The 23,215-nt window shown below is 41.4% G+C and overlaps 1 protein-coding gene across 2 annotated transcripts in view; it reads left to right on the forward strand.

The window, feature by feature from the left end:
* gcn1 (GCN1 activator of EIF2AK4) overlaps positions 1-23,215 on the forward strand; it is a 177,220-nt gene that overhangs the window by 30,443 nt on the left and 123,562 nt on the right. For both annotated transcript variants that reach the window (XR_011356331.1, XM_069933655.1), the window contains exons 12-20: positions 672-722; positions 2,992-3,090; positions 7,221-7,394; positions 9,990-10,142; positions 11,361-11,453; positions 17,147-17,210; positions 18,717-18,876; positions 20,216-20,405; positions 22,117-22,241. Coding sequence is in view for 1 of the 2 variants with exons in the window: in XM_069933655.1 (XP_069789756.1) it covers positions 672-722; positions 2,992-3,090; positions 7,221-7,394; positions 9,990-10,142; positions 11,361-11,453; positions 17,147-17,210; positions 18,717-18,876; positions 20,216-20,405; positions 22,117-22,241 (1,109 nt within the window). In the remaining variant the exon portion in view is untranslated. The remainder of the gene's footprint in view (positions 1-671; positions 723-2,991; positions 3,091-7,220; positions 7,395-9,989; positions 10,143-11,360; positions 11,454-17,146; positions 17,211-18,716; positions 18,877-20,215; positions 20,406-22,116; positions 22,242-23,215) is intronic.

Below are 23,215 nucleotides of genomic sequence, written 5' to 3' on the forward strand. Positions count from 1 at the left end.
TGGTTGCCTGCTCCTCAAATAAGAAAAGCGAGTGGCAAATATTTAGGAAATGGAGCATAATGTGGGACTATGTGAAGTGCTAATTTTGGCAAGATAAAATAAAGCTCATTATTGCAATGGTGGGAGATTGCTAACCTCTAGGTGCAGAGGGATTTGGAAATCATTGGACATGATTTACAGGTGGCTGATAAACTGCTGTAGCAAGTAATGAGGAAATGTTATCTTGAGGCAACAATTGGAAAATTGGGGAGGTTATGCTTCAGTTACATCAAGCAATGGCGATATTACATCTGGAGTTCTGCGTGCTGTATACTCTTTAAAGAGTACATGCTTTTGAAGCAATCTGAGCATGTATTCAATGTACATAAGGGTTACAATGAAATCAGAGATGATCTTGAAGGGTAGAGTATGCCTTAGAGGCCGAGTGGTATAGGCTTTAAGGGTCAAATGGCCTACTCCTGCACCTATTTTCTATGTTTCATTGATGGAATCTTATTCTACTTATTTATTGTCTCACTTCATAGATATTAATGGTGCTTCATGGCTGCGAAGAGCCATGAGATAAGGGGATGTGAAAGGTGTATGAATGCATCGTGACTTACTAATTTCACTGATTTCTGGTATTGGGTGAGGGGTATTTAATTTCACCATCACTTGTTTCTATCCTGTAGGCTCTGAGGGCAAACTGACTGCTGTGGCTCAGAAGATGAGTGTGTTATCAGGTTGGTGATTTAAATCACTTTTTAAATTTTAAAGCAAACATAGTTCTTTATCAACAATCTCTTATTCTTGTAAGAAAATAGAAATTTTCGTGGAGGTGTTTGATGAATCATTAGTGATGATGTCGTCAAAGGACACCCAAGGTTAGACATTGTAATCCCCCCCTCCACCCCCTCACTCAGAGCACTTTCTGTACCAATCTTTGTTCAGCTGGGTTAGCAGGCTAGATGTGATTTTTGTCACATCTGTTGTCTGTTTGTGTTTTGATGATACAGACCCATAGAACACTACACTGCAGAAACAGGCCCTTCGGTCCATCTGGTCTGTGCTAAATAATTTTCCTGCCTAGGCCCAATGACCAGCACCCACACAATAGCCCTTCATTCCCCTCCATTCCATGTATCTATCCAAACTTTTGTTAAATGTCAAATTAGCATTAATAACTGCTGTCACGCTGTCGAGACACAGATTTGAACAGCACCGGTCGTGGATTGTTGTGCCCAAGTCCGACTCCCACCTTTCCCTCGACCTGTGTAAGCCCGGCTTCGGGGCCTCACTTTGGAATATAAAATTATAAGAGGTAAACTTGCGCACATTTCCCCTTCGAATTAGAGTCTCTGTGTCACTACCCACGGGCAGGGTTTGGCAAAATTGAGCCCACATTCGTTGTTTCAGCTGCCAGCTCGTTCCATGCTCTCACCACTCTCTGTGTGGTTCCCCTTAATGTTCCCTATAAACACATTTCATTTCACCTTTAGCCCCTATAAAAACTTTTACCTTTCATCTTTAACCCATATCTTCTCGTTCTTGACTCACCTCATCTGAGTGGCAAAGCCCTGCTTGCATTTACACTATCTCTTAAAGTGGTTTTCAAACTTTTTCTTACCACTCGCATACTACCTCAAGTAATCCCTATGACAGGTGCTCTGTGATTAGTAAGGGATTACTTAGATGGAATGTGAGTGGAAAGAAAAAGTTTGAAAACCACTGTTTTAATTGTCCCGTTAATTACACTGTTTCATAACTCCAAAGGAAATGGGCCAATGGCAATTTTTCTCAAGCAAACTATTTAGTTCTGGTTCTCAAAATTTATCCCACCAACGTACCACCATAAGTAATTTCTTACTGATCACAGAGCACCTGTGGCCCGTGAGTGGAAATAAAAAGTTTGAAAACCACTAATCTAGACCCATCATAATTTTGTATACCTCTATCAAATTTCTCTTCATTCTCCAACACTCTAGAGAATAAAGTACTAACTTGTTTATCCTAGCCTTATAACGGAGTTTTTCAAGACCCAGTTTCTTGTAAGAATTTACTGCAGACTTTCGGTCTTATTGATAACTTTCCTGCAGTTAAGTGACCAAAACTGCACACAATACTCCAAATGCAACAGTGGTTTTCAAACTTTTTCTTACCACCCACATACCATCTTAAGCAATCCCTTATAATCACAGAACACAGAACACGGAATTACTTAGTGGGATGTGAGTGGAAAGAAAAAGAGTGAGAACCACTGGTCCATAGTATCACACTATTGGTTTTCACCCACTTTCCCTCATGATGTTGAGAACCTTGATAAGCCACTGACCTAGGAACCCATTGTGATACCTAGTCTCGAGGCTGCAAAAATGTTGTGCCCCAACAGCATTCCCCATCGTTCTGTGTTGTTTTAGTAAAATTGTTCATTTATTTTCTACAATATTCTTCCACAAATTAGCTGTACATGATACCCATGTAGTTTCACATCTTGTTTTGGCATGAGATATCCAAAGGGTCTGTGATGCTTGAATGTTGCAATATTCTTAAAGGGGGCTAAAATTTCAGTCTGGTTGCAAAATTGGAAAAGCTGTGTGCAGGAAGATGCTTCCTCGAATTCTCCACGATGTCCATCATTTTACTTACACTGTTATCCTCCCTTTTGGTGTCAGAATGCTGCATTTTTAAAATATTTGCAAATCCTTTAAGATTCACAAATATTACCTCCCCTTGTTGACTGCTTTTTGTGTACCAACCAGATTGTTTGATCCAAGTTACATGGGTGCCTGGTAGGTTTGATCTCCGCACCCTCCTGCAGCAGCATAAGTCTTCGTTATCATCCAGTAAGGCATTGGCAATTATCAAAATGGCTGCTCTCCCAATTTCCTGGGACTTAATAAATGAATGAGGTCGAGACCTGTGTCCTGCCATTAAGTCTTGATATTAGTGAAGTCTGTCTCCAAAGTACTTGATGCAGAGTTACGGGGATTAACTCGTTGTTCCTGTGCACAGGTATTGGAAGCTGCAGTCACCATACAGTCAGTGGTACATCAAGTCAAACCCTGAGTAGTACAGTTGCTGAACTGTTCATTCCCTTCCTGCAACAAGAAGGTGAGTGACTACAGTTCGCTACATTTTAGATAATATTAATTTGCCAGGATATTTTTCACTACCTACTCCCACCCCAACCCCAACCTCCCGGAACTAAATGCATCTTTATCTTTATGGACAGAAATATTGCATTTGGGGGGGGGGGGACAGAACTATTGCATTTGGGGGGGGGGGGAGGGGAGGAATAAACACCTGAACCTATCCCTCTGGTATCATAACTGACCCAGCTTGATGCCAACTGCACTTAGAACCATCTTCCCGATCTCTTACTTAATTTGGTTGCTCTCAAAAGCGTGTTATGTCACACATTGCAAAGAGATGTAAATTTTAAGTAATGTTCATTGATTAATAGCATCTAATAGCCTGAATACGCCCGAGATTGTCTGATCTCGGAGGCTAAGCAGGCTCAGGCCTGGTCAGTACTTAGAGGGGAGGCCGCCTAGGAACACCAGGTGCTGTGGGTTTCTGTGAGGGACACTGGACAAAGTGGTGACTCTGTCTGCCTTACAGTAGATCAAAGTTAAAAAATTTCACATATGTTACATTCTAAATGTTGTATTATGTGACAATAATAGAACCTTTACTGAAGTAAAATAACAGTTTTTGTGGAGTAGCCAAGGTTAGAATTGTAAAATTAAAGCTCATCTGTAAAGAACTAAATCAGGAGTAACTTTTTAAAAAAATTGTTGACTTACAGCATAGCAACAGGCCCTTTTGGCCCATGAGTTTGTGTCGCCCAATTTACATCCAGTCCGTTTCAAACAGTGGGAGGAAACCGGAGCCCCCGGGGAAAACCCACACGGGTACAAACTCCTTTCCAACAGCACGGGATTCAAACCCAGTTCCAATTGCTGGTGCTGTAACGGCGCTGCACTAACCATTACGTTAACCATGCCACCCATCTTCGTTGCAAAACAGTGGCGGTCTGGAGCTGGGTCTTTGTTGTCATGTCCCTCCATCCCCATCCATACACAAAGTAAAGGTTTTGACCTGGTATAATTTGCAAAAAGTCAAACTAAGAGATTTATTTAATTTTAATGGATAGGGGCTCCCTGCTGAAAAAAATTAATTTGCGACCAGATTGCTCCATAGTGCAGCATGTTCCCCTCCAAATCACAAATGAACCTGACTTGGAAAGATGGCAATAGTTCTTCACTTTCCCTTCTGATATAATTCTGGAACACCCTGTCCTTTCACCAGGCTGATGGCAGTTATTCAAGAAGGTAGTTTGCTACCAGCTTCTCTGGACTGGTACAGATGAAGTACAAGCATTGTACAGCCTTCGCCACAACCCATGAATGAGAGTGATATAGAATAACACAATTGAATTGTAGAACAAGCTTAAGGGATTCCCACTTTTAGGACCTTCACATCTTTTCCATTGAATGTAGTAGCCCCTTTGTCCTGGCAAGTTGACTTCTTTGCAATTTTTTTTACATTGATTTGTATGGAGTTAGCATCTTTGGGTTGTGAAGTCTGAGTATGTGTAATCATTATCCACTCTTCCTCACTTTAGATTTTGTGATGAATTGTGATATAGCCTTTGAATGCTGTAAATTGCCATTTTTCTTTCCTGTATTGTGACCAATTGTTTTGTATGTCCTTTTTGACAAAGCATTAAAAATGATTGTACATTCCATGGAATACTTTTTTCCCTGTAACTGGAAAAAGCAAATGCAAATAAGACTTTGAAACTGCAAATTGTCCTATTCTATTATATTCCAAAAATATCAACTGTTGGGACCTTTAAACAGGTATTACTACTGAAGACTGCACGTTTGAAAAGATGAGCAAGGGCAGTACAGTTAAGATGGGGGTTAGCGTGATGTCATTACAGCACCAGCGACCTGGGTTCGAATGCGAAGGTGCTGTAAGGAGATTGTACGTTCTCCCCACGTGTGGGTATCCTCCGGATTCCTTCCACCCTCCAAAATCTGCAGCGTTATCCGTTAATTTGGGTGTAAATGAGTGGCACAGGTTCAAACAATGGAACCAGCTTCTCTTCTTTCTTTGGCTTGGCTTCGCGGACGAAGATTTATGGAGGGGGTAAAAAGTCCACGTCAGCTGCAGGCTCGTTTGTGGCTGACCAGTCCGATGCGGGACAGGCAGACACGATTGCAGCGGTTGCAAGGGAAAATTGGTTGGTTGGGGTTGGGTGTTGGGTTTTTCCTCCTTTGCCTTTTGTCAGTGAGGTGGGCTCTGCGGTCTTCTTCAAAGGAGGCTGCTGCCCGCCAAACTGTGAGGCGCCAAGATGCACGGTTTGAGGCGTTATCAGCCCACTGGCGGTGGTCAATGTGGCAGGCACCAAGAGATTTCTTTAGGCAGTCCTTGTACCTTTTCTTTGGTGCACCTCTGTCACGGTGGCCAGTGGAGAGCTCGCCATATAATACGATCTTGGGAAGGCGATGGTCCTCCATTCTGGAGACGTGACCCATCCAGCGCAGCTGGATCTTCAGCAGCGTGGACTCGATGCTGTCGACCTCTGCCATCTCGAGTACCTCGACGTTAGGGGTGTGAGCGCTCCAATGGATGTTGAGGATGGAGCGGAGACAACGCTGGTGGAAGCGTTCTAGGAGCCGCAGGTGGTGCCGGTAGAGGACCCATGATTCGGAGCCGAACAGGAGTGTGGGTATGACAACGGCTCTGTATACGCTTATCTTTGTGAGGTTTTTCAGTTGGTTGTTTTTCCAGACTCTTTTGTGTAGTCTTCCAAAGGCGCTATTTGCCTTGGCGAGTCTGTTGTCTATCTCATTGTCGATCCTTGCATCTGATGAAATGGTGCAGCCGAGATAGGTAAACTGGTTGACCGTTTTGAGTTTTGTGTGCCCGATGGAGATGTGGGGGGGCTGGTAGTCATGGTGGGGAGCTGGCTGATGGAGGACCTCAGTTTTCTTCAGGCTGACTTCCAGGCCAAACATTTTGGCAGTTTCCGCAAAGCAGGACGTCAAGCGCTGAAGAGCTGGCTCTGAATGGGCAACTAAAGCGGCATCATCTGCAAAGAGTAGTTCACGGACAAGTTTCTCTTGTGTCTTGGTGTGAGCTTGCAGGCGCCTCAGATTGAAGAGACTGCCATCCGTGCGGTACCGGATGTAAACAGCGTCTTCATTGTTGGGGTCTTTCATGGCTTGGTTCAGCATCATGCTGAAGAAGATTGAAAAGAGGTACCGCACGGATGGCAGTCTCTTCAATCTGAGGCGGTACCAGCTTCTACCATGTTGTAAAAGAACGTGGCCCAGAATAGAAATAAGTCAGAAAGTATACAGCCATCCCAAACAAGAATATTTAGTAGGTCCCCACCTAAACAAAAGATGTATTTCAAATGAAAAGAATGTGGTAATAAGAATCATGAGCATCTTAGTGTCTCTGATCTCAGCCCCTTACTACGTGGTTGGAATGTCAATTCATGGGAAGAGCAAACAGTTGAAATCCCTTTCATTGGTCTTGCTCATCAACAAAATCAGGAGGAATAGATCGGGTGAACGCAGCGAATCTTTTGCCCAGAGTATGGGAACCAGTTACCAGAGGACATGGGTTTGAGGTGAGGGCGGAGAGATTTAACAGGAACCTGAGGGGTAACATGTTTTTTTTTTACACACCCAAGAGTGGTGGGTGTATGGAATGGTCTACCAGAGGAAGTGGTTAAAGCAGGTGCTATTTCAGTGTTTAAGGAAAACTTTGGACGGATGCATGGATAAAATGGGTTTATTGGGAGATGGGCCAATGGCAGGCAGGTGGGATGAGTGTGGGTGGAACATTTTAGTTGGCGTGGGAAGTTGGGCCGAAGGACTAGTTTCCACACTGTTTGATGATCTGCTCACTACCATAAAAGTGACATTCTGCTTTTGTTAAAAATTGGGATAACTCCTCTCTAACCCCCCCCAACCAATTAATATTGAGAGGTGAAAACAAGTTCTTGCTGGTGAAAGATAGAGGGTCAGGAATCTTAAGTGCTTTAAGGTTGAGCAAGGTGTGATTGTCATGTCAAAAGCCTTGGAGGTCATTTAAAAGATGGTCCAATGCAGAGCCGTAGCTATTGAAGTAGCTTTGACATTGTGATCCAAGCTGGGTTGAATACCTTCTGTAACTGCCTGTATTTAAAGTACGTGTTTGCACATGTGCTCTCCTTGCAGTTCACGAGGGCACGTTACTTCATGCCATTTCCATTCTTGCACTCTGGTGCAGCAAGTTTGCGACTGAAATCCCCAAGAAGCTAGTAGAATGGTTCAAGAAGGCCTTTACACTAAAAACATCAACATCAGCTGTCAGGCATGCATACTTGCAATGTATGCTAGTCTCGTTCCATGGTGAGTACAGTTTTAAAAGTACTTCAAATATTTTTACTTGTTTTTTTAGCATGTTATTCACTAATTTATTTGCAGTGATGGATTCTTAATGTTTTTAAGACCAGCAGTCCATCTGAAAAAGATGTTTTCAGTAGTTGCTCATTCATTAATTAGGCTATTAGTAGATTTTTTTCCCTTTTACCTAAAGAACCATTTGAAGCTCTGACCTAAGAGAGACACTTGGCGATGATGATCTGCTCCGGAATGATCCCCAGTGATGAAGTGGTTGTGCAACCATCAGATGGTTTCTGACGATGTGAGGGGATGGTTGGATGCTTGTTGGAGATGGAACTGCTGTGGTGTGACTCTGAGTGATCAGCTCAAGCCTGGACGTTATCCAGATCTTGGTGCTGTGGGGACAGGCTGATGCATTATTTGCAAGATTTCAAATAGAATTGAGCATGTTGAATTATCAATGAACATCCCTAATTCTGATTTGATGAAAGGAAAGGTCATTGAAGAAGCAACTGAAGATGCTTGACCTTAAACGCTGGCTTGAGAACACCCCTGGAGAGGTATCTTGGGGTTGTGGTCATAAGCCCCCCATAAATAACATGTTTTTTCTAAGATGTGATTTCAACTATGGAGAGTTTCCTCTTGATCTTAAATTTTGCAGGGTATCCCTGATTAAATGATGTTGTTAATTTATTTGAAAAGCAAGTGATATGATTTTAACTTCAAGGATGGGTGGGAGGGGTAGATGGAAGAGAATAGCCCCTTTCACACTTGCAAGTGATCTCAGGAATTAACGGCCAATTGGCCTCAGGAGGGTCTAATATGAAAGGAAAATCTTCTCAATGCCTAGTATAATCTGGTATCTGCAGACTTGCATTCTGGGATAAAAGTGACCCAGGTTTTTGTGAGTGAAGGAACGTGAAGTAGAAAAGGTCACAATGAAGGTATAAACTTTGCCATGGGAAAGTTGCACCGGGAAAGAGAGAGGAAATAAATAGCAATAGACAATTTTTAAATAGTATGGGTAAATTGGTAGTGCTATAGCACACAATTTATAAAGACCGTGGGAAAAAATTGTGGCGGACCTGACTTCCCAGAATGCTGTCCGGTAGAGAAACCCCTCCAAGAGGGCTCCGTACATGCAGCCCTTTCTCAGCTGCATGTATTTCTAGGAGGGCAGATCTGCATTGCTTTTCCCCCCATGGTATTTATAAATTGTGTCCAATAGTGCTACCAACTTTCTCATGCTGTATAAATTATGCCCGATAGAGCTACCAACTTTCCCAAGTTGTTTAAAAATTGTCCACTATTGCTATTAATTGCTCGCATTTTCCCACGGTCCCTTATAAAGCTTTAAATAGGTCGGCACACAACAACAGGGGCTGAGGACTCGTACTGTTCTGTGCATAAAGCTTAATTATGTTATAATTAGGCATGATTAATTTTGTTGAAATATAAGATCATAATACAGTGATCAGGATTTAGGGCAGGTCCACCATCACTGGTAGAAGTTAGAGCAGTCCTAACCCCGGGGATGGCTCCTTGCAAGTGTGAATGGGTGCAGTGTCCCAAAAATGCCATTCCTATTCTGGGACACTGAACATCCGATTTAGTGGGGCACAAGTGTACAAGGGGCTAATGACATGGAGAGAGGTGGGAATATGAGAGCTGTAACCTTTCAAAGCCACCAAACTGTGACATTTCTTTATTGCAAGTGGTGATCTTTATAAATTATTTTAAAAAGATTTTTATTGAGTGGAACATAAAAGCATACATACAGAATTGACACTTGCATAGTAATTCATTTGTACATGAATAATATACAAAAAAGCCAAAAAAAAATTGCTTGTACTCCAAAAACATTTAACTGAGATGATCTATGCAACCATGTTAAACCCGTTTGTTGAAATAACTTGAATAAAATAAAATAAAACCCAAAAAAAACACAAAAGCTAAATCTAATCTACCTCCTCCCTCTAATCAAGGTTACCTTATATAATTGATTTTTTTAAAATCAATAATGTGGAACCACTGGTGACTCCTGGAGAACAGACAATGAATCATTGCAACATACAGTAGTTATTCCCTCAATTTCATAAATTGGAACTTTCTATCTTTAATATTATGTATAATCTTAGTAATCTGAAAGACATTTTCCAAACTCTCTCAACGATTCTTAAAATTAATTTGGCCTGTCAATTGCTTTGTTTGGTTTTTCTCGCGATTCAGATAAATCTGTATTGGCATCTCAGGAAAAAGTTTTGACTTTTACCATGTTGATAGCCAAATGAGTAATTTTATTGAAATGGAAAGTTGATTCATCTCCTACTCATACACAGTAGTTACGTGATGTAATGTCCTATTTAAGTTTAGAGAAAATCTTCATAAATTCTAGTATGCCCTTTAATTCGACATTGTGGAGGTGGCAAATTAAAATTTAGCCATGTTCAACAAGGCAATACATTTATTTTTGTTAACTATGTTGCTTGTGTAAAAATTTTCATAACTTTCATTGATTTATGCACTTATGAATTTTTGACTCAAAAAAAATCAGCTTAACATTTTCACTCACTGTTGAGTGATATTTTTCCACCCAATCAGGTGACACTTTACTTCCAGCATTAGAACTGTTGCCGCTATTCCTGCAGACTGTTGAAAAGGTGGTCTCACAGAATACCCAGGTTCCCATTATTACAGAAGGTGTAGCAGCTGCTGTCCTGATCTGCAGGCTATCTTTGATGGACACACAAGTTGGTAGGTGGCTTTCTATAATTTAACATCAAGAATTGAATTAGAAATTCCTTTTTTATTTCCAAGAACAAAACAGAAAGGGGTAAATCTGACAGATAACAGAGGTCCGGTAATATTCATCATAAGAGAAAGGGTTAACATTTTGACCTTTACATGTTTTTAAAATTCTGCATCATTTTTGACATACTGCTTGACCTGTTGACATTTCTCAGCAATTTTTCTTTTAACTCCGCTATGTGTGTAGGTTTGTTTTAAATTCAAAGTCCTCCTACCATAAACTGTCCCCATTCCTGATGTCCAGTAACTGATGGATAATTAGATTAAGCTAGAATGGGCTCTATTGATTTCAGGTTTTCAGTTTTATTGTCAGAATATGTACAAGACATCACATACAGTCCTGAGATTCTTTTTCCTTTGGATGAGGCAGAATTACCTATTGGTAGTACAATAAAATCTGTACACAGCGTATACATGTAAACAGATAATGAATGTAAGCAAACTGTGCAATATAGAGAGAATAAAAAAATCAATAAAGTGCCCAAGTCAAAGTCCTTAAATGAGACCCTGATTGAGTCTGTAGTTGAGGAGTCTGATGATGGAGGGGTAGCAGCTGTTCCTGAACCTGGTGGGGCGAGTTTTGTGGCACCTGTACTTCCTTCCTGATGGCAGCAGTAAGAACTGAGCGTGTGCTGGGTGGAGCAGATCCTTGATGTTTGCTGCTGCTCTCCGACGGCAGCATTCCCTGTCGATGTTCTCGATAGTGGAGAAGCATTTGCCTGTGATGTCCTGTGCTTTGTCCACTACCTTTTGGAGGGCTTTATTTATGCTCTGGGGTATTGGTGTCCCCATGCAGCCGGTCAGCACATTTAATAACTCAAATATGTAGAAATTTGCCAGGGTTTCTGGTGTCATATGAAACCTTCACAAACTCCTGAGGAAGTAAATCAGAAAAAAGCTGCAGATGCTAGAAAACTGAAATAAAATCAGAAAGTGCTGGAAATACTCAGCTAGTCAGGACATCTGTGTGAAGAGAAACAGCTAATGTTTCAGGTCGACCAGAAATGTTAGCCACATATGATGGAAGTTGCTTATGGCTTCCTATTCACTCCCTGGAATATGTTGAATTCCTTGCATTTCTGACATTGTCGGGGAAATTTAATTGTGGGAGGTCATAGTATTAAATTTGAAGCCATTCATATGTTTCTGTAATTTGATTTTCAGAAAGCAAGTTGGCAACTTTCTGGGCATTGCTTTTGGATGAGAAGAAGCAGTTTTTTACCTCTGAAAAATTCCTTTCTCTTGCTTCAGAGGATGGTGAGTGTTTGGAATTTTGTGATGACTGTCGGTCTGTTGTCTATCAACTGTTCCCAGCGTCATTTTATAATTTGATGTGGTGATCATCAAATATACATTGCTCTATTCAGATACAGATTTATTGGGAGACATCATCTACAACCCAGAGATTCTTTTTCCTGCAGGCGAGGCAGAATTACCACTGATTGGCTGAGCAAAAAAAAAAACAAACAAAAAAATCTACTCTAGTAGATGCTGTGCTGCCACAGACAGCAGGTGTATGACAGAAGGTCAGTACTTAATCTGTTGAACTATGCAAAAGATCATGGTCAATCTATGACCCAACTTCCATCTGCCCATCTGTGCCTCATTAACATGACATCTTTGGTAATTAAAAATGACCAGATATCAAGGGCTGAAACAAAATCAGTAATCTTGCCTTTTGTTCTTGGTAGTCTTGTCTGGTGCAAAGAAACCATTGAACAAGGTGTCCATCATCATCCTTTCATTTTGGGATGTGGGAAGAAACCAAAGCACCTGGAGGAAACCCACACAGACACGGGGAGAACATACAGGGGGGTAGTTGGCGTTGCTTTGCGTTGCACTAACTGTGCTGCCCTTTAAAATTTACGTCTCCACTTTATTTTCATGCTTTATTTTACTCGTAGTCTTTGTATCTCTGAGAAGTCCTATGGTAGTTTTTCTTTTGTATGCTTTTTTTTTCAGCTTTATGTTGCTTATTTTAGTCATCTCAAGTTTTTACTTTTGCCTTTTTTAATTTAAATTTTTTTTTTAGACATTCAGCACAGTGACAGGCCATTTCATCCCGTGAGTCTGTGCCACCCCATTTACCTACAACTCCAAATATATGTTTCAAACGGTGGGGGGAAACCGGAGGCCCTGGAGAAAACCCACGCTGACACAGGGGGAATGTACAAATTCCTTACAGACAGCGTGGGATTCGAACCCCAGTCCTGATCACTGGCGCTGTAACAGCATGGCACTAACCACTATGCCATCCTTATTGAATAAGGGTTTTAAAAGGTCTTAATACCACTTTTATTAGGATTATGTGCATTGGCGTATTTGCTTAATTTGAGAGCACCGTCTGAATTGGGTTACATGAAAGTCATCCTCTTTGAACTCTGTTTTATACTTTTCCAACCCATCCGAATTATCATGTCAAGATTGCTGTTGGGTAATTTATCATGCACTGCAAAGCTATCAAGTAAATCTGGCTCATTATTTAATGCTTTGTAATGATTAGCCTGCTCCTCTGGTTCCAGAATATAGTGTTGCAGATCTCACTCCAAAAATGTGTTAACTTGCGAATCTGCTTCTCCCAGACCACGTGAAAGTTAAAATCCCATTTGCCTTTGCTGAATACATATTTGGCGGCTTCATAGTGTTTCGAGCCCAAAGGACCCCAAAACCCAGCAGCAATAGACATTCACAAAGACAAGTGGCTTTCAAAACAAAAGTTATTTTTAATCAACTTCAAACATGAAAATAGAATTAAACATTAACTTAACTCTATACTTAACTAACCCAAATTAACCCCCTTCTAATTCTAAGTGCATGTGTATAATGTGTGTAAATTTAAGAAAAGTTATTTGGTTCACAGTTCAATCTCACTTCTCCTTCTTCCAAGTTCTCTGGTATGGCAATCACCATACTGTGCACAGAATTTAACATGTATAAAGTTCACCAGGCTTGGTGCTTGAAAGGTAAATGTTTACCACTCAGGATGGTTCTTGTAGTGTTGCAGAGAGATATTTGTTGCTCCAGGATTTCCACAACTGAGGTACCACCACTAGTTATCTCGGACTCGCTGATGAAACTTGCCCCATTCAGGGTCTTCTAGATGGTAACCTCTTTCTTCAAGTTACCACAGAGTTCCATTCCTTCCTCTATTTCAAGAGAAACATCAGACAGATAGCACTTCCAGCCATCTACTGCTCTGGAACTTGCTTTCATCAGTTTCAAACAATTTTCCCTGGATTGCACTTTTCAGTTATTTGTCGTCAGCATCCCACACACTGACTGAAGACTGAGCTGTTAACTCAACTCTCTCTCTTCTGGGGTGGGTGGGGGGGTGAAAGAGGGAGGGAAAGGAGGGGGAAAAAAAGGGGAGAAAATGTGTATATTCAAGAGGGAAATGTCTGTGTGTATTTTGGTCAGAATGGTTCATAGTGTGAAAAATAAAAAGTTTAAAAAAAACTCTCTTCCAACTGAAACTCCAAAGAGAGCATGTGACTCGTGTCTTGCAAAACCCTGAGCAAAACAACAGGAGTTCTTTCTTCTGCTATGGGGAGAAGGCAGGTAGGTGGAGTTAGGTCATAAATTAGATCAGCCATGATCGTATTGAATGGCAGAGCAGGCTCGATGGGCCATTTTTGGCCTACTCCTGTTCCTACTTCCTATGTTCTGCTCCCATCTGTTGTTAGATAAACAAAATCTAGGAGTGACTTTTCTATGAGCACTTTGCAGAAAGGGGACTGATAGACAGCAGGACTCCAGCAAGACAATGGTCAAGCACTTTATGATGTCAGTTCAATTAACACCTACTTGTGAAAGGTGCTTACATTCTCCAGAGATCCTGTAATGTGAATTCTTCAGTCTTTCAAATAAAAATCTTACAAATTCTCCCCAAATATTAATAATGTTACAATAGTTTCAACCAGGGTCTAAACCCAGTCTTGAATGTTTTTTATAATAGTTTTACTCATTAAAATTTCCAATGCCCGTTTGCCTCTCCATATATCCCATCTCATCAGTGATCTTATCATTTGGGAGACGACTCGTGCTCTCCCATTTTCATTTGACCTGTGAGCAGTTTTTCACTCTATTTTAATATATTTGACAGTGAGCAATTAAATCAATGTCACATTTAGTTCCCCACTCTCAGCCATGTTTTGGTAATGTTTATCCTGTCACACCCAAAAATGAAAGTTGGGATTGCATTTTGTTGTTTGTTCATTATGCTCCATCTGTCTATAGGTACAAATGTGGGTCTTTTCCTGATCAGAGAGAGGGAGAGATCACGGTTTAAAAGGCCACTTTGGAATACGTACTATACAACTGGATGCGGTTACAGGAGATGGTTCTCAGTTACAGTGTCATGTTTTTCTTGTTACCCTTTAAAGTAGCATGCAACATCAACAACATCTATAATTGTCTGTCAGGTTGGAGGCCGGTGACCAGTGGTGTGCCTCAAGGATCTGTATTGGGCCCATTGTTGTTCGTTATATACATTAATGATCTAGATGATGGGGTGGTGAATTGGATTAGTAAATATGCAGACGATACTAAGATAGGTGGAATAGTGGATAATGAAGAAGGTTTTCAAGGATTGCAGAGGGATTTGGGCTGCTTAGAAAAGTGGGCTGAAAAATGGCAGATGGAATTTAATGCTGATAAGTGTGAGGTGCTTCATTTTGGTAAGAAGAATCAGAACAGGACATATGTGGTAAATGGGAGAGCATTGAGGAATACAGAAGAGCAGAAAGATTTAGGAGTGACGGTACATCGTTCCCTGAAGGTAGAAACTCACGTGAATAGGGTGGTGAAGAAGGCTTTTAGTATGCTGGCCTTTATCAATCATTGCATGGAATATAGGAGTTGGGAGGTGATGTTGAGATTGTATAAGACGTTGGTGCGGCCTAATTTGGAGTTCTGTGTGCAGTTCTGGTCGCCTAATTATAGGAAGGATATAAACAGAGTGGAGAGAGTGCAGAGAAGGTTTACCAGAATGTTGCCTGGGTTTAAGCATCTGGAGTATGGGGAGAGATTGGACAGATTGGGTCTTTATTCTTTGGAGCGTAGAAGGTTGAGAGGGGATTTGATAGAAGTATTTAAGATTATGAAAGGGATAGACAGAATGGATGTGGATAGACTATTTCCGTTAAGAGGAGGAAAGTTTAAAACAAGAGGACATGAGTTAAGAATTAAGGGACAGAGGTTTAGAGGTAACATGAGGGGGAACTTCTTTACTCAGAGAGTGGTAGCTGTGTGGAATGATCTTCCGGGAGAAATAGTGGCGGCGGAGTCAATTGTATTATTTAAGAAAAGGTTGGACAGGTATATGGATGAGAAGAAGATGGAGGGTTATGGGCATTGTGCAGGGAGGTGGGATTAGAAAGGGGTGTTTGGTTCGGTGAGGACTAGAAGGGCCTAATGGCCTGTTTCCGTGCTGTAATTGTTATGTTATAGTTATTCTGATAAAGGCCTTGACTGAGCGCACACACTGGGCAGATCTGTAACAATTCGGCACCAGTAGGCTTGAGTGGAATTTAATCCTTACAAACATGGGTTGGGGGGGGGGGGGGTGTTGTGTTTGGAATAGTATCCGGTTTGGTGGGTTCACAGAGAGACAAGTCTGGACACGAGTGTTACAGTCAAAGATAACTATTGAACACACAGGAGACAACCAGGGGAAGATGTCAAATAATATTTAATTAGTAAACAATTATATAAACATTCATATTGAATCAGGTTGGACTCTGATACCAGTGGCTGTCTATCTTCTACAAGCTCCCGCTTGTATATACACTTCACAGATGGATTTTCAAACCTCTTCCAGATTCCCTGTACCAACGGGGGGGGGTGGGGGGTGGGGTGCAACTCTGCAGCACCGATCTATTGTAGTACTACGGCTCAACTTAAGTGTAGTGCACACCTTACCCACGACTCCTCCAGCTACGTCCACAGTAGCGACCTGGTGTGGAGTGATGCCTGGGACTTGCATCAAGAGGCAGAGAGAGAGAGAAATGTGCTATGTCTCAAGGTTTTATACTGTTCTGTGTTAGGCGTCTGCCCAATGATAACACTGAATCATTTAAATGACCCTATGGTAAGGGGTGCTCTAATGGGTGGCCAGAGTCCAACCTCGATTGGCAGGTTATCTGACTTCTGAACAGGTTTTGGTTAGAGGGGCCACATGACCGTCTGCAATCCACAATATTCCAGACTGGCAGGGAGGCCACGTGATTCTCTACAATCCTCCTATAAAAGGGGAAAAGAGATCCAGTGCATTAAAGATATTCTTCAAAATATGAGCTTCTGTTGACTTTATGCAGGTGTAGAAGACGGATTTGCAAAGATTAGTAACCAGAGAAGCAAAATCTATTCTGTGCAGTCTGAAGGTTTATTGTCTGTATAACAATAACTCTGCCCCTGAAGAGATAGACTAGGTTTCTAGAGGAGGTGGAAAATGATGAAAAATTTGGAGCAGGCATTAGATCTTCATTGATATTGTATGGCATAACAGGCTTATCATATCATGTGGCTCACTTTCAATTTAGCTTTTAAAGTTTAACTCACTAGATAGTTAGGATTACATTCGAAGAGGTGGTTAAAGCTTTACCCTATTTTTTTTTAAGAATGGAGACCTTGAACAAACTGCATGGTGAACTGAGCCAAATTTGGCCGTATCAGGCATGGATTATGGCACCTCCAGTTTAGTCAGGAAATGCAACTCAAAAACCAAGATGAAGATTGATGAGTAGTAAATTCACTGATCTCAAGTAGGAAATATTTTGACTTGTCCACCAAGTGAAGATGTTAAACAGAGGTGGAGCTTAGTTATTTGGAATCAATGGTTTGCTCATCTATTGCCTTGGTTACTGTGAAATTTAGTTGGGCAGGAGAGGGAACCTTGTTTGTTACCATCTGGTGTCTGTCTTTCCCATTGATTATTTGTATTTGTTTCACAGCTCTTTGCACGGTGTTGCAACTCACTGAGAGACTGCTTTTGGACCTGCCAGAAATTAAGTGCCAGTATGTATTAAATTACTAAATTCACCAATGTGTATTCACCAACATATGTAATGTGTGTTCACCAACATAAACATCATCATGTTTGTTACCAGATAGTCGAAGTCCCAAGAACATGGGGCTTCCAGGGAGAAAAATTCCCTGGTTCCAAAGAAGACCTAGTCTGAAGAGATCTTAACTGTTAAGAGATGCTGTAATCATGTATGGTTTAAGGATTCATTGCAATGTGGCATTAATATTGACTACAGGTATACCCCACTTCACGAAACTAGAGCATTCCTACGGAACCTTTCGTAAGCCGAAATGGCATAAAGCGAAGAAGTGATTACCATTGATTTCAATGGGAAAATTTTTGAGCGTTCCCAGATCCAAAAAATAACCTTCCAAATCATACCAAATAATACATAAAACCGAAAATAACGCTAACATTTATTAAAAGCAGGAATTATAGGATAAATTCACAGCCTATAAAGTAGAAATGAACTTTTTGAACCTTCTAATGCTCTCCGATCAGAGGGCCCCCCCCCCACCACTCAGCACCTCTGCCAACTCGGACATACAAGGAACACACACCTGTTTATTCCATGTTCAATACAATCGGTCCACTGGGGTGGGGGGGAGGGGCTTGTAACACCAACCCCAGTGACGCCACTGGGTGGGAGGTTCAGGAGCCTGGGATGTAGAAGAGAGAGGGGACGAGGGTCATCCATCTCTTGGCATCTCGTCGTTGTTCCTGGGGAAGGAGCTGCTTGGTGTGCACGCGCAGCCTTGGGATGCGCATGCATGGCCTGTATAACGGCTCGCTGCTTTCCTAAAAATGACACCGGTTTCTTCGTAAAAGCGAATTTGCGTAAAGCAGGGTATACCTGTACAATTTCTGTTAGCCTCCTCTCCTGGTCTCTATTGTACCCTACTCCTTTTCTCCAGATCGCCTTCTATCAGAGAGCAATCCTCCTAAGCCCTTTGCCTTCTTTCTCCCTATCTCTCTATTGTACCCTACCCCTTTTCTCCAGATCGCCTTCTATCAGAGAGCAATCCTCCTAAGCCCTTTGCCTTCTTTCTCCCTCTATCACTGCTAAGCTATTTTCTCTTCTACCCTCCCATCTGTTTCCACCTATTATTGCCTCTTACCAGTTAACGTGCTCTCCCCTTTTTATTCAGATGCATACCAGATTCCTGACCAAGGGCCCAGGCCTGAAACATGGACTGCCTTTTACTGCCTCTGGATGCTGCATGACCTGCTGAATCCCTCCTGCATATTTGTGCACTGCATCTGCAGGCTTACTCATTTAAACCGTGATCTCCATTGGGCACATTTTCACCTTTTAAAGTGGAATCCTTTTCCAACTTGCATCTCATTATAATTACTACTTGACATAATTTTTGAACTGCTTGCTGATTTGATATGCCAACAAACTCCTTGAATTCCTGTTGTTTTTACGATCTGTGTTGAATGTGTTGAGTGACGCATCCATTCACTACAAAGTGTCTGAACTCTGCTGTTTACAGGATTTACCACAAAGCCTTGGTGGCTGTGCTGCTGAGTAAAACGTGGAGAGTTCGGAAACAGGCTCGGCAGACTGTCAGGAAGTTGCTCTCCTCTCTGGGCGGTGTTAAATTAGCATATGGGCTTCTGGAAGAGCTCCAAATCATTCTGAACACCCACAAGGTCTATAATTTGTTTTTGTTAAATTGGTTTGCATGAGTCTCAGAATTTTAAAATAATCATGGAAAATGTGCCGACACATTATGATGGCATTTTAAGCTGCATGTTCTGAGGTATTTCGAAGGTTGTTAGCTGTGTGGTCCAACATTTGACATCAGATAAAAGACATGGCTGGACACCCATCCTTCTCACATAATTTCGCAACATTTGTGTGTGCAGCTTCCTGCCGTGTGCTCATAAATGTATCCACACCTCTTGGAAAACAACTGATGAGGTCCAAGGAGAGAGAAGAGAAAGGAGGGGAGAGGGAGGAAGGGGGAACAGCACAGATTAACTGGTAAGAGGCAATAGGTGGAAATAGATGGGAGGGTAGAAGAGAAAATAGCTCAGCAGTGATAGAGGGAGAAGGAAGGCAAAGGCCTAAGGAGGATTGCTCTCTGATAGAAGGAAGGGGGTGGAGATATGTAGGAAAGAAGACAAGAGAGGTAGGGAACGATAGAGACCAGGAGAGGGGATTAACAGAAATTGTACAGGTATTCCTCGCTTTATGAATACTCGCTTTACGCAGATTCGCTTTTACGAAGAAACCTGTGATCACTTTTAGGTTGGTGTAGAGGTTAGCGCAATGCCATTACAGCACCAGCGATTGGGACCGAACTAGGGTTCGAATCCTGCATTGTCTATAAGGAGTTTGTACATTCTCCCCAGGCCCGTGTGGGTTTTCTCCCACCTTTCGAAAAAAAATATAGGGGTGAAGATTAGTGGGGTGTAAGTTGGGCAGCATGGACTCGTAGGGCCGAATTGGCTTGTTACAGTGCTGTATGTCTAAATTTTTAAAAATTAAAATTTACACCTTGATCAAGTGACAATGTATTTGAGGAGTGTTCTAAACATACTTATCATCACTCCTGGTTCACTAAATGTGTGAAGAATTTCCTCCATTCCTTTGCACTCCTGCAACTAAATGGTTGAATGATTTTCTGCTCTGTTTGATGTTTTTGATACTAGACATCCGAGAAATTGCACGTTAAAATTTTATAAATGCACTTCATTTCATGGCTATTTTATACAATTATCTGCATAATGTAAATAGAATCTACTTTTGGGCTTTGAATATTTGGGGAGTAATTTTCGTTTTGGCTGATCCACTGACTGAAATGTCAATGAAAATAGGACTAAAGTTCTTGCTGTTTGGGTAGCAATTTAATGTCACCTTTCTATTGCTTTTTGGTTAGTTATCAGTTTGTAGAAAGTTTTATTGGTCTAGTGCTATTGGAAAAGAGTATGGATTCCTTGCTTTGTCAAGTAACAAGTCATAAATAATACATCCTTTTTATTTTAGGTGGTACCACCTGAAGGGTTAGTGGCAGAGTCTGGTGAACTCACAGAAGCTGGAAGGTCTTATATTCCACCTCGTGTACTGGTTGAGGCATTGTGTGTCATAACAAGTATCCCAGGATTGGAGAATGATGTCAGTGAGGCTGAGAAATTGGCCAGAGCGATTGTATTTATGGCACATCACCCTTCCATAGGTAGGAGTTGCTAAGGTGCATATATTTTGAAGGATGTGTCTCTTTCATTGTTTAAAAGTATACGTGAAGCTAACTGTTCATTATCAGCATAACTTGAGGTCTTCCTGAATACAAATTGAAGCGTAAGAATTGTAAAATGTTGGTCTTTTCAACTTTCCAATTCCCATTTAGCATTTCAGATTGTTGATTAGCCTGAACTGCATATTACATTTGTAATTCTCTTTAATAACAAGCTAATATTTTGCAGAATTGTTGCATGGTTCTATATTGTAAGATTTTTTTTACCAATCACTGCCAGGAATTATTCTTGGAAAAACAAGTCCAATATCACTCTTTTGCTTTGTTCCCAATCTGTTAATTCTCTTTTGATTTGATTTAGAGATGCAGTGCAGTAACTGAACCTTCCTGCCCACAAGCCTGCTTTGCCCAAATATGGCCATGTGGCCAATTAACCGACTAACCCTGTACGTCCCTAGAATGTGGAAGGAAACTGTAGAACCCAGTGGAATCCCATGCAGACACAGGGAGAATGTACAATCTACACTTCAAATAATTTTCTTTTCACATTTTTGTAACTTAAGTTTGCAATCATCCCTTCTTTTAACTTTTTTTGAATATTTTATTCATAAAAGCTTCTTTTAACTTCCATCAACTCTATATTGTGGAGAAATAAGCTCTAACGACTAATATTTTGTTGACTATAAATCGATAGGAGTTATTTAAGACCTGTGATGTAATATGAAGCATGAAAAGACGTGTATCATGTGAGAGAAACTGTGGTCCCCTTATAGTGGAATCCTTTTTCCACATCCAATGACATAATTACTACTTTCCATGTGTTTAACATGCATTTTACTTGCATATATGAATGTTTTCTTCTAAAAATGTTCATGGCATAATGGCTGAGGTGCAATTGGATTAACAATTATTTTATATGTGTGGTAGTTTTGCTCTCATTGCTCTATCTATTTTCTTAACTCTTGATTTTTTTGTCAAATCTTGATCTAATTTTTATGGTATGTTTTCAACTTTACAAATCCCATTTAGCATTTCAATTTCTTTTGGAGGTTGTTGATAAGCTGAAATTTAAATTTAGACATACAGCACGGTAACAGACCATTTCGGCCCATGAGCCCATGTTGCCCGATTAACCTACACCACCCCCACACCCCCAGTACGTTTTGAAGGGTAGGAGGAAACCAGAGCCTCCGGGGAAAACCCACGCAGACACAGGGAGAAAGTACAAACTCCTTACAGATGGTGGCCGCCACACCATAGAAAAAAGATTCTGGATATGCATAAATTACGTCAGTGATGCTACATTTCGCATTATCCATCAGTACTGCAATTTGATGACAGTAAATTGTAAATCCAGTGGATTGTCACCTTTCTGCATAACATTGCAAAGAAACGAGTATTCTCCAGCTGAATCAGAGCTACAATCTCTTGCTGTGGATTGTTCCTCAATGATACCTCTTGGAATGTTCTTTTTTTAAATTTCCAAACAAAGTGTGCAACTTTTCCTTTGCAAACTTGTGAATTGAAAATGGGTGAGTACATTTTGTAACCATTCAGGCTCGCACTTTAACCCCCGGACCAATTCTGTGGCATGTGCATTCATTGTTTGAGATGAAGATGACATAATCCCTTGTTGGGCTGGTTACCATGCAGGTTCTCGTACAGACCTCTGAGGATTCTTTTATTTTTGCAGAGGCTGCTCAAAGGGGATTGTGGTTGGCTATTCTCCAGAGACTGAAGCTGGAACCCTCTGCATTCATCAAAAAACACCTGGCTGACATTTTGCCCAATGTAAACTCCCAGACTGTCAAGAATCAGGTGAGGGACTGTCTTTTGTGAGCCTCATCCATTGCAAATTCCAACTGACTCAATAGAACTGAACATCCCATAACAACCAGGTTGTGGGCAGCACAGTTTGAGTAGTAGTTGATTTGTTTTTTAATTTAGACCTATGGCACGGTAACAGGCCATTTTGGCCCACAAGCCCGTGCCGCCCAATCACACACAATTGACCTACAACTTCTGGTACATTTTGTAGGGTGGGAGGAAACCGGAGGCCCCCCCCACCCTGGGGAAAACCCATGCAGACACGGGGAGAACATACACGGGGAGAACATACAAACTCACAGATAGCGAGGGATTCGAACCCCAGTCCTGACTGCTAGCACTGTAACAGTGTTGTGTTAACTGTGCTGTCCAGCAGTTAGCATAACGCTATTATAGCGTCAGCAACCCGGGTTTGAATCTGGCGCTGTTTGTAAGGAGTTTGTACGTTCTCTATGTGACTGTGGGTTTTCCCCGGTGTCTCCGGTTTCCTCCCATCCTTCAAAATGTACGACGCTGCAGATTAATTGGGTGGGACGCGTTTAAATGGCCGGATCAGCTTCCACTGCACTGTAAATAAAATTTTAAATTTATAGCCATAATGTTTGTGAGTGCTAATGGCGTTGTCCTGTGGGGCGTTCGTACAAATTGTTAGAAATTAAAGTACCTTTAAAGAAATTGCTCGAGACAAAAATTGAGAACAAAGAACATTTATTACTACAACAATGCAAAGTTGGGTGCTTCCCCTTACCCTGGGAATACACACACACACTGGGGCTCACCCAACTTTTATACAGTTGATTTCAGTGTAGGAATACCCTCCCCCTTACATTCTTCTGCCTCCTGCTGGAGAGGTTTGGCATTAGGCAATCCTGCCTGCCTACGTGCAATTTCAGTATACTTGGAGAACCAGGGGGGGGTATCCTGTCGGTGTCCCTTCATGTCATTGTCCTTATTCACACCTTCCT

This window comes from Narcine bancroftii, chromosome 4 (genome assembly GCF_036971445.1).
Source record: "Narcine bancroftii isolate sNarBan1 chromosome 4, sNarBan1.hap1, whole genome shotgun sequence".
Lineage (NCBI taxonomy): Eukaryota > Metazoa > Chordata > Chondrichthyes > Torpediniformes > Narcinidae > Narcine > Narcine bancroftii.